At 33.8% G+C, this 11,622-nt stretch overlaps 1 protein-coding gene across 1 annotated transcript in view; it reads left to right on the top strand.

Annotated features, from left to right (window-relative positions):
• The window catches only part of LOC106460780 (titin-like), a 90,400-nt gene that overhangs the window by 41,310 nt on the left and 37,468 nt on the right, over positions 1 to 11,622 (top strand). Inside the window, exons 32-43 of the mRNA XM_022387563.1 lie at positions 1,364 to 1,621; positions 2,300 to 2,443; positions 2,669 to 2,920; positions 3,846 to 3,989; positions 4,521 to 4,775; positions 5,067 to 5,210; positions 6,459 to 6,716; positions 7,639 to 7,782; positions 8,616 to 8,870; positions 9,110 to 9,253; positions 9,917 to 10,177; positions 10,754 to 10,897. Of these exons, the coding sequence (XP_022243271.1) occupies positions 1,364 to 1,621; positions 2,300 to 2,443; positions 2,669 to 2,920; positions 3,846 to 3,989; positions 4,521 to 4,775; positions 5,067 to 5,210; positions 6,459 to 6,716; positions 7,639 to 7,782; positions 8,616 to 8,870; positions 9,110 to 9,253; positions 9,917 to 10,177; positions 10,754 to 10,897 (2,403 nt within the window). The remainder of the gene's footprint in view (positions 1 to 1,363; positions 1,622 to 2,299; positions 2,444 to 2,668; positions 2,921 to 3,845; positions 3,990 to 4,520; positions 4,776 to 5,066; positions 5,211 to 6,458; positions 6,717 to 7,638; positions 7,783 to 8,615; positions 8,871 to 9,109; positions 9,254 to 9,916; positions 10,178 to 10,753; positions 10,898 to 11,622) is intronic.

The raw sequence follows: 11,622 nt of genomic DNA, 5'->3' as shown, positions 1-11,622 counted from the left end.
GGGTTCCTCGTCATCGAATTTGAATATTAATGAATAGTTAATCCTGTTTGAATGTGATTTAATGCTCTAAAAATTGTTGGCAGTAATAAATGGTTGATGTTGTTTGGATTTGTTTGATGCTCTCAAAGTTTTGGATAATAATGAATGGTTGATGTTGTTTGGATGTGTTTAATGCTCTAAGAAGTTTTTGATAATAATGAATGGTTGGCCTTGTTTGGATGTGTTTGATCTAGAAAATTGCTGGTAACAATGAATGCTTGGTTTGACGCGCTAAGAAAACGTTCTGGTTTTTAGTTTATTATTTCGTTTTTTATAATTTCTATTCGTTTATTTTTAGCTAAAAGTTTAAAAACTTTGACATAATTTAGGAAAAAGAAAGATTTATCTTTACAGTGACCAAAAAATAGTCTTTGAACCATAAAAAAACTCTTCGTTACTTGTAACTGATTAACTTAAACATTCTTAAAAACAAACTCTATGTTACTTGTAACTGATTAAGTCAAGCATTCTTAAAAACAAACTTTTTTACTTGTAACTGATTAACTCAAGCATTCTTAAAAACAAACTTTTTTACTTGTAAATGATTAACTCAAGCATTCTTAAAACAAACTATTTGTTACTTGTAACTGATTAACTCAAGCATTCTTAAAAACAAACTCTTCGTTACTTGTAACTGATTAACTTAAACATTCTTAAAAAACAAACTCTTCGTTACTTGTAACTGATTAACTTAAACATTTTTAAAAACAAACTCTTCGTTACTTGTAACTGATGAACTCAAGCATTCTGAAAAACAAACTATTCTTTACTTGTAACTGATTAACTTAAACATTCTTAAAAAACAAACTTTTCGTTACTTGTAACTGATTAACTCAAGCATTCTTAAAAACAAACTCTTCGTTACTTGTAACTGATTAACTCAAGCATTCTTAAAACAAACTCTTCGTTACTTGTAATTGATTAACTCAAGCATTCTTAAAAACAAACTCTTCGTTACTTGTAACTGATTAACTCAAGCATTCTTAAAAACAAACTCTTTGTTACTTGTAACTGATTAACTCAAGCATTCTTAAAAACAAACTCTTCGTTACTTGTAACTGATTAACTCAAGCATTTTTAAAAACAAACTCTTCGTTACTTGTAATTGATTAACTCAAGCATTCTTAAAAACAAACTCTTCGTTACTTGTAATTGATTAACTCAAGCATTCTTAAAAACAAACTCTTCGTTACTTGTAACTGATTAAATTAAACATTCTTAAAAGAAACTCTTTGTTACTTGTAACTGATTAACTCAAGCATTCTTAAAAGAAACTCTTTGTTACTCGTAACTTATTAACTCAAGCATTCTTTTTGTTTTGTAGGTAGAAGTGCATTAATTCTAGAATCACAACAGCCCGACAGCTTACAGAGGATCAAGGAGCTCGAGGATGAAAGTCGATTCCTCAGAACTACCGAGGAAGAAGTGCTATACAATCAACGACCAGAATTTAGTCGTCCTCTGTATAACCTTGACGACTTAGTAGAGGGACAACCTGCTCACTTAGAAGCTATGTTCACACCAGTCAATGATCCTAACCTGAAGGTCGAATGGTTTGTCAACGGTCGTACTATTCCACAAGGTGCTTATTGAAATTACTCTTATTACAAAGTAATATTTAATATTCATAAGTAGCTTAATAAAAATGTTGTTGTTTTTTTTCTTTAAGTTTTACATAACTTTCAACTTAGTCTAGTTTTTGTTAACAAACACCTACAACTACTCAACTTAAACTTTGTATCGCAGAATATAAAACAAGTTTCTTTTTTTCTGACTATATATATTTTTTCCTATTTGAAAAAAAAGAATGTTGATAATCAGCCCATATCAGCATGAACACCTTAGTTGCTCAGACTACAGGGTAAATAAGTTTAGTAAAGTACATAACAAAAACCCCTAGAAAACTTTATATGATAGACTAGTTAACTGTTGGGTTAGTGGGTTACTTGCCCAGACTTCGAGTTTTTAATTCATGGTTCGCGTTCCTTTGCCGTAAAGAAAAAAAAAAACTCGCGCTCCACGATCTGGAGCTGTGAGTGTGCTCTGAGAGTGACACTCAAATACAAATATTCGGCCACATCAGAATATCCCAAGAGTTGACGGTGGGTGTTGCTGACTAGAATTAGGGAAGGTTATGCGTAGATAGGCCTTTTTAAATATAGCATGACTATTCTGAAACAAACAAACAAAAGTTACATGTTGTCTATATCCAATACTGTTATTTTACTTTGGGATTGATTGCAACGTTTTTCTGTTCCAGCTCATCGATTCAGAAGTATCTGTGACTTTGGCTACGTCTCTCTGGATATACTCTACGTCTTCCCCGAAGATACTGGCACATATATGTGTAAAGCCACCAACAAGGCAGGAGAAGCAATTACCACGTGTTCAATAAATGTTAAAGGTATAGGACAGTTCGTTCCTTCGACAAAGTGTACCTAGAAAATGTTGTATATTTTCCTAAAGCTATATCGACAACAACGAACGTACACCTTTTAAACACGTTGTCTTGAGTTAATAAAATTATCTAATATTAACAAATTAAAGTCACTAATTAATGAGTGATTAGTTGTAAATACTTAGGGTTTAACTTTCAGACTAAGAATGGATTTTTGAACTGTTCTTTTAGCAAAAAGTGCAATTTTGACCGACACACTTCATGAGGAAGGACTCCAAAAAATCCGAGAATTAGAAAGTGCGTACACACCACCAGCTGAAGAACCTCCTCCGCCTGTTACTCGTCCAGTATTCTTGACACCACTCAAATCTTTGGACAATGTCGTAGAAGGACAGTCCGCTCACCTGGAATGCCAGTTGGAACCAATTACTGATCCAAAACTGAAGGTCATGTGGTTTGTGAATGGAGTTGAAATCAAAGAAGGTATGTTGTAGGATCATCTAGAGATTAGATGATTAAATCAAATCATCGAAAACACAGTGTGGTTTCTTTAATGGTAAATGATGAGGATTTTCAAATCAATAGTGACAGCTTCTGATAAAAAAAACTGATGTAGGAACTGAATTTAACTTAACACTGTAGAACATTGCAAGAGTTGAAGTTCACGGATTGTATATTCTTATGAACTACATATTGAATATTTATGTTGAAGTTCGTGGACTGTATATTCTTAGGAATTACATGTTGAATATTTATTTTGAAGTTCATGGACTGCATATTCTTATGAACTACATATTGAATATTTATGTTGAAGTTCATAGACTATATATTCTTATGAACTACATGTTGAATATTTATGTTGAAGTTCATAGACTATATATTCTTATAAACTACATGTTGAATATTTATGTTGAAGTTCATGTACTGTATATTCTTATGAACTACATGTTGAATATTTATGTTGAAGTTCATGTACTGTATATTCTTATGAACTACATGTTGAATATTTATGTTGAAGTTCATGGACTGTATATTCTTATGAACTACATGTTAAATATTTATTTTTCTACAACTAGCAGAAATATGTAGCGCTGATTTTATTTTAACTGAAAATAATATAATAGAAACATAATGACAGAACCATAGCATTTTTCTTCAAGATGGTTTTTGACAGGTTGTTTAACATGATATCAAGCATCCCTTGTAATTTCAATGGATTGAGTCATTAGAATCCCTTGCGATTTCAATGGTTTGATTCATTTTCAACAGTTAAAATAAATTATGAAAAAAATTCTTTAAAAGTCGACAAAAGAACAAAAAAAATTTTTTTTTAACAGATGAAAATGTTAAACTGTTTTATATGTAAATATTTGTATTCTATTCAATGAAATAATGTTTAAACCTACAGCTCATCGGTTCCGTAAGACTCACGACTTTGGCTACGTAGCTCTGGATATCCTGTACGTGTTTCCTGAAGACACGGGTACCTACATGTGTAAGGCTGTCAATGAGCTTGGAGAAGCTGTAACTACGTGCTCCATCAAAGTCCAAGGTAAACTTGAGATACTACGTAATTTAAACTGTGGTCACTCACGAACTGAGTCCAAGACTTGAAAAACTAAATAATATATTATTAGACCCTTTCTTTAATTTTACTTTGTCTCCTGAAGCTTAAAAGTATGTCAGGAGTTGAATTATTTTCCCATATTACGAAGTAATGAAAACGTTACAAGATCAAAGCAAGATAAAGTGTAGATTGATCGATGGGCTCCTATACCAAAGAAAGTTTTAGTATCAGCTACAGGGTAGCTAAAACAACCAAAAAGCAGTTTTTGTTCTGATTTGTTTTCCCATAACGTATACGCATCATGCTGAGTGAAATCAATCTTATACCTTTTGTTGTGTTCGTAATTAATATATTATCAAACGAAGTTGATAAATGTCCTTAGAGGAAACTATTTACAATTCTAGTAATAAAATAGTTTGAAATAACTTCTTAATTTGCCTTTATGATAAATTGGTTATTTCTTGTTATATATGTTGCGTTTTTGTTGTTGATGTAATTCTAATAATTTAACTTCAGCTCGACGCAGTATTTTGGATGATACTCAACATCCAGAGGGTCTGGAGAAGATCAGGGAGCTTGAGAGTTTAGTGAAATTCCAACCCATAGAGATCGTAGAAAAGCCATTATGTCGTCCCTACTTCACAACCGAACTCCAGGGAGTAACAGAACTTGTGGAAGGTCAAAGTGCACACTTTGAATGCCGTGTAGAACCTGCTCATGACACTGAATTGAAGGTGGAGATCTTCCACAATGGAAAGCTTCTTGATGCAGGTCTGTACGAAGATCGTTTTTCAGGTGTTGATTTAAAGCAAAAGTTTGAATTTAAATTTAAGATAAAAAGGTCTTAACAATCATAAAGGCATTTTTCTATTTTGCGACGCAAAGAGCCTAACCTTTATCTTAAATTGCAGAAGCCAATACCAAGAAATTATGGGGAGCCAATTAGAATTAAGTCTCTTATATATATATATATTTGATTTGTATATGGAATATTTTTTTTAATATTCTGATCTATTGTATGTTTTAAAGTTTTTAAGCAACTGTTCGTACAAATATTTATAGGTTCTCGGTTCCACGTTACTTTTGACTTTGGCTACGTTGCACTAGACATCAGGCACGTTTACCCAGAGGATACAGGAATGTTTACCGTGAAAGCCACAAACCGTCTCGGAGAAGCTGCAATTTCTATCAATATCAAAGTTCATGGTACGTGATGTTGTTACTTTGAAATTATAGAACTGTTTCAAACTTCCTAAGCAATTGATTTATACGTGATTGTTTATATAACTGTTCATTATAGTATTCAGGTTATCTATCAAACATTATGTTTAATAGCAGTTTTTTGTTCACTAATTAATCCGACCACCATCACGAATAACCACGCGATAAGTATGTAACATGATCACAATCATGAATAGCCACGTGTTCACTAAGTAACCTGACCACCATCGTGAACAACCACGCATTCACTAACTAACCTGACCACCATCGTGAACTACCACGCATTCACTAACTAACCTGACCACCATCGTGAACTACCACGCATTCACTAACTAACCTGACCACCATCATGAACAGTTAAATGTTCAGTAAGTAAAATGACCACCATCACGAACAGTCAAGTGTTCAGTAAGTAAAATGACCACCATCACGAACAGTCAAGTGTTCAGTAAGTAAAATGACCACCATCACGAACAGTCAAGTGTTCAGTAAGTAAAATGACCACCATCACGAACAGTCAAGTGTTCAATAAGTAAAATGACCACCATCACGAACAGTCAAGTGTTCAGTAAGTAACCTGACCACAATCATGAACAACCACGCATTCACTAAGTAACTCGACCATCATCACGAACAGTCAAGTGTTCAGTAAGTAGAATTACCACCATCATGAACAGCCACGTGTTCAATTAGTAACTCGTCCAGCGTTATAAACAGCCACATGTTCAGTTAGAAACCTGACCAACGTCATGAACAGCCATATGTTTGTCAAATAACCTGACTTCCATCATGAACAACCACGTATTCAATTAGAAATCCGACCAGCGTTATGAACGCTTATGGACACTTAAGTGTACAGCAAATAAACTGGACATAATCACAAAGCTAAACTATAACGTCTTAAATGATTAAATGTTCAATAATAACATCCTCACCATGATTTATTAATACAGAACTCAAACCGTATGATTAACTGTTCTCTACTGTAGAAGTATGTGCTCAGGATATGTTATATTTTTTCTATGTGTGATTTAACGTTATTAGTTCCGGAATAGCTCCTGTACGATGAGTATTTCGAACCTAACCTAAACTAGCGTACAATATTTTTCATCGCGTACAATAATAGAAATTCCTAAAATGTACGCATTTAATTCCACTACATTTACGTCACAAAACACTTTCCTGCTTTCACACTGGCATTCACGTACGTAATCTCGTGCGTTCTATTTCCAGGTAAAAGTGCCATCATTCTTGACACTCATCACCCAGAGGGTCTTGCTAAAATTAAGGAACTGGAAGACGAATCGCGATATCGACGTGAAGAGGTAATTGAACCCCACACATTCCAGCGCCCTGTGTTTACAGCCCCTCTGCAGAATTTGGACACTTTAATCGAAGGAGACGCTGCTCATCTAGAGTGTCGCCTGATTCCTGTTGGAGATCCTACCTTAAAAGTGGAATGGTACATCAATGAGAAAGCTCTACCAACAAGTTAGTCACGTGGTTCTTCTTAATTGAGACTTAAATCGAAGTTTCGAAGTATATGCCGTCAAGAATTATAATTTTGTTGTATTATTGAAATGTTCAACCACATTACACTGTGACAATTAAAAATGAATTACTCTAAACAGGTTCATTCTTCTATCGTGAAGAGTTATCATCGTCATAAAAAGTATAGCATTGTTTATGAATGAATCGGATTTTATTCATTTCATTATTACTACTATTCAATAACTTCTGATCAAAAATAAGCCAACCCTTCTGATCAGGACTAACCCCCCCCCTCGATGGATGGGAGGTAAGTTTGCGAAATTTAACACAAAATTTCGGGTCTCGATTCCCCACTTTTTGCACTATGCAAACAACAACAGAACTAAAACGGAACTTACAAGTTAATGAAGCCAATTATATAAAGCAAACTCAACATAAGTACATGACGTCATAAATCAGTACACAAGAAAACTAAAGCCATAATGATTAGAATGTATTGATTCACCAGTTAAGTGCCCTCGCTGTTATAGTTATTTTCGGCCGTAAACCCAATAATACCTCGCGAGGCCTGGCTAACTTAGAGAACCTAAATGTATACGTTATGCTAAGAATACAGAATAATCGTCATAAGTGTAAAAGTTAATAATGATAATATTCAAAAGTATGCTAAGCATTTCAACCACTAATTAATAAAAGTAAATTTAAATACAAAATGGTATGTGTCATTACTTAAACAAAACAGTTCTTTACTTCTTTGGTCTGTCACTGACTCCATATAAAAGCTATATCATCTGCATTTATTGCAAAAAAACTTCAGTGCTTATGTTGATGATAATATACACTGTAAAAGAAACCTGGAGTGTTTTTTGTTTGTTTGTTAAAAAGTTCTGTGTTTTAAGATTTCTGTTGATTACTCATTTAGGCTCTCGTTTCTTGACTACTCATGACTTTGGGTACGTGGCTCTCGACGTCCAGTATGTACGTCCAGATGACGCTGGTGTTTACATGTGCAGAGCATCTAATGAATTGGGTGAAGCTGTCACCACTGCTTCGGTCAAGATAAAAAGTGAGAAGTGACTTTATTATATTCCAGCTGAACCTTCACTATCAGTTGGGATAGAGATAGATAAGTATGGTTGTGTGTAAACTAACTGATATGTTAGAAAGTTTTAATATAATAGCTGTACATCTAAACAAATATAATAGATGGAACCGGAAATTGAGAAAAGAAAGAAAACTGTTTTCTCTGAAATGTGTATTACACTCTCTAGAAAAAATCAATCAATCAAATGTAATTAAATTGGAAAATGGGGAAATTTAAGAAGTTATGTCTTCTCTGATGTTGTAATATAAACTATTTCTGTAGTATTTATGATAACAATAAAATTTAAACATACTTTAATAAAAGGTAAGCAATAATAGTATTGTATGTTTTTAAAACTAGAACAAAATTAAATAATAAATACAAAAGAGTTTGTTGAAAAGCTCAATTTAGAAACATTAATTATTTATGTAAGTGTATAGTTCTGTAAATATACTTTACTGTGCTTATAAAGACGTTGATATTAGTCTGCCCCCCCCCTCCAGTGCCACAGCGGTATGTCTGCGGAATAACAACGCTAGAATCCGGGTTTTGATACCCATGGTGGGCAGCACATAGATAGTCCCTTGTATTGCTTTGTGCTTAACTTGAAACATACAACTAATTAGTCTTTTTTTTTTCATTGGCATAGTCTATATCAAAGTTTCAAGGGGGATACAATTACAATTGTTAGAGTATGGCTTAAAGGTACTGAACTTATAAGTTCTTAGAACTTTCGAGAGGATGGTTAACTTTTCTTTGCCGCGCGAATAGAAAAATATTTGAATTGATTTTTTTTTATTCCAATTTCATTTTAGCTAAAGCCGCAATTCAGCTTGAGACCCAGCATCCTGAAGGGCTGGAAAAAATCCAGGAAATGGAATATCTGAAGAGCCTGAAAGGACCCGAAGAACCAGATAGAGTCTATGACAAACCTGTATTCATTATGCCTATTGTTGGGCCGCACGAACTTGTAGAAGGACAGCTTGCGTTCTTTGAATGTCGTGTCACACCTACGGATGATCCTGACTTGAAGTTTGAGTGGTATTTGAATGGGAAGGAATTGAAAACAGGTGCGCATAGAACAGTGAATATGTAGGGTTTGAAGTTATCATTGTGCAGTTTTAAATGGAATAAAGCTGTTTAATCTTTTACTCAGTTATGTACTCATAAAGCAAAAAAAAAAGATAAAATAGCTTTTATTGTTATGCATTTCTTGACATTGAATGCATTTATTATTATGTAATGTGTAAGAATACTTCAGTTCAGTTCGAAGCAGAATTATTTCAGTTTGTGAAATACTTCATTCTAGGGACTCGTTTCCGAGTCACTCATGATTTTGGGTTAGTGAATATGGAGATCAAATCAGTTATCCCAGAAGACTCTGGTGTTTATATGTGCAAGGCTATTAACAAAGCTGGTGAAGCTGTCACTTCTACGTCGCTTAAAGTAACAGGTTGGTGAATGAATAAACTTTCATATCTTTCTTGGTTATGTAATACATGTGAACACTAAATAAAAAGCAAAGTTTTATACAAATGGTTCTAGCTAATAATCCGTTTCCTTCTAACCAAAATGAGCCAAGAGTCCATATTTCACGTCCCCTTACTGTTACCCCCCAAACAAAAAAAAATGTGAGCGCTCCTCATTCTTCAGCCATTGGTATATTATAAGAGTGACAGTCAAATTCCACTATTGGTCTAACAGGAGTTGGTCGCAGTGTTTGACTAGTTGCCTTCCCTCTTCTTTATCGTTTGAAATTTATGGACGGCTAGCAGAGACAAGTCTCGTATAGTTTTGTGTGAAATCCAACAAGCAAACTAGTTAACCAATGAAAATGCCCGTGAATTTTACACATCACCGCAAACTTTGAGGCTTAAAAATAATACTTTGTATGTGTACAAGCCTAACTCGATATGTAATAGAACACCGCATTTTGTCGAACGAAAACAGCCATTACGATAATGCTGTAATATACTGTTTTATCAACACTGACGAAGAACGTTTGTTTTTACTTTAGTTTATCATATTTTTAGTAAATGTTTCCTTTAGAATCTTTTATATTTCTGTCTAAATTAACTAGCGTTCAGTGAGTTCCATATATTACATCACTTCACAGGTCGCCATGGAGTTCTTGGAGAGAGTCAACATCCCGAGTGTCACCTGAAGACGCAACAGATGTTTGAATTTGATTCCTCACGAATTCCTGAAGTGTGGTGGGATGCGGGTCCTACCTCGCGACCAGTTTTCACGCAGCATTTAAGCAGCTATGACAAGCTGGTTGAAGGTCAAAATGTCCGTCTGGAGGCTAGAGTAGAGCCTGCTACCGATGAGAAACTGAAGATAGAATGGTATAAGAATGGCGTGTCTCTTGTGACAGGTGAGTCTGTATCCAAAAATTAAAATAACAATTGTTTAGAAATTATTTCCCATTTAGTACTCAAGCGTTAATGCAACCTCAATTACAAATATTGTCCGTGAAGGCACCTATACAGAGCCCAGTTCTAAGGTACAAACCTCAATTACAAATATTGTCCGTGAAGGCACCTATACAGAGCCCAGTTCTAATCAGTTCTAAGGTACAAACCTCAATTACAAATATTGTCCGTGAAGGCACCTATACAGAGCCCAGTTTTAATCAGTTCTAAGGTACATTGATAAGACTTCAAATTTACTAACAACGTAATTTTCTTCTTCGTGTATGTAAAATTTGTTGTAGATTTTCCGAATCTTCTGCTTAACCATTCATTGTCCACGTAAATACACAGCAAAAAAAAAGAACAGTGAGTTGCTCGATACAGATACATTTCCTTGACATTAAACGTTTATTGTTATCGCTATTTTTGAAATAAAGATAATTGTTCATTTTATCGCTAGTTTATTTTGAACCTACCATAACCTAATATTTATATATAGGTATGTTAGGCTTATTACAGAAATATTGTCACTTTCACAGGAACGAGGATGGCTATGACCTTTGACTTTGGCCTTTGTGCTCTTGAGTTGACCGGTATAAGGCCTGACGACTCTGGTATTTACACGTGTAGAGCAGTGAATGAAGCTGGTGAAGCCGTCTCCACGTGTTCTCTTAAAATTGAGGGTAAAAAGAAAGACTTTATTTAGACTTAACTCACGTGTTGAACATGCCTCTAGTACTCTATAGTATTTTTTTAAACGCTTATAAAATAAGGAAAAGTTAACCTAGACAAAGCAGCCAGTGATACTAAATTGCGTTTTGTTCATATGGTATTTTCTTCCGTAATATGCATGTTTTTAATTTCACGAGAATAATACACGTCTTATTTAATGTATTTAGATGTTTTACATATCATTAGAACAACACTGTATAGTGGGTAAGTTCTTCAATAAACACATTTAGAAAATTATTGTTAGAATAAGGTTTAGCGCACTTGTACACATTACATTGGCTAACTATTTTTGAAGCTTTATTTCTTTCAATACAAAATCAAGAGAATAAGAAATATAAACTATGATACTGTCTTTCTGGTATCAGGTAAAAAAAAGATTTAATATAGGTATAAAGTAAGGAAAACTTTGATATATGTATTAAGTAAAGAAGATTTGAATACAGGTAGTAAACAAGGATATTTAAATATAGGTATTCGGTAAATAGGACTTTAATACGGGTATCAAGTAAGGAAAACTTTGATATATGTATTAATTAAAGAGGATTTGAACATAGGTAGTAAACAAGGATATTTAAATATACGTATTCGGTAAATAGGACTTTAATATGGGTATCAAGTAAGGAAAACTTTGATATATGTATTAAGTAAGGAAAACTTTGATATATGTATTAAGTAA

Source organism: Limulus polyphemus, unplaced genomic scaffold, assembly GCF_000517525.1.
Source record: "Limulus polyphemus unplaced genomic scaffold, Limulus_polyphemus-2.1.2 Scaffold835, whole genome shotgun sequence".
NCBI classification, from domain to species: Eukaryota; Metazoa; Arthropoda; class Merostomata; order Xiphosura; family Limulidae; genus Limulus; species Limulus polyphemus.
This window is presented reverse-complemented; position numbering and strand designations above follow the sequence as displayed.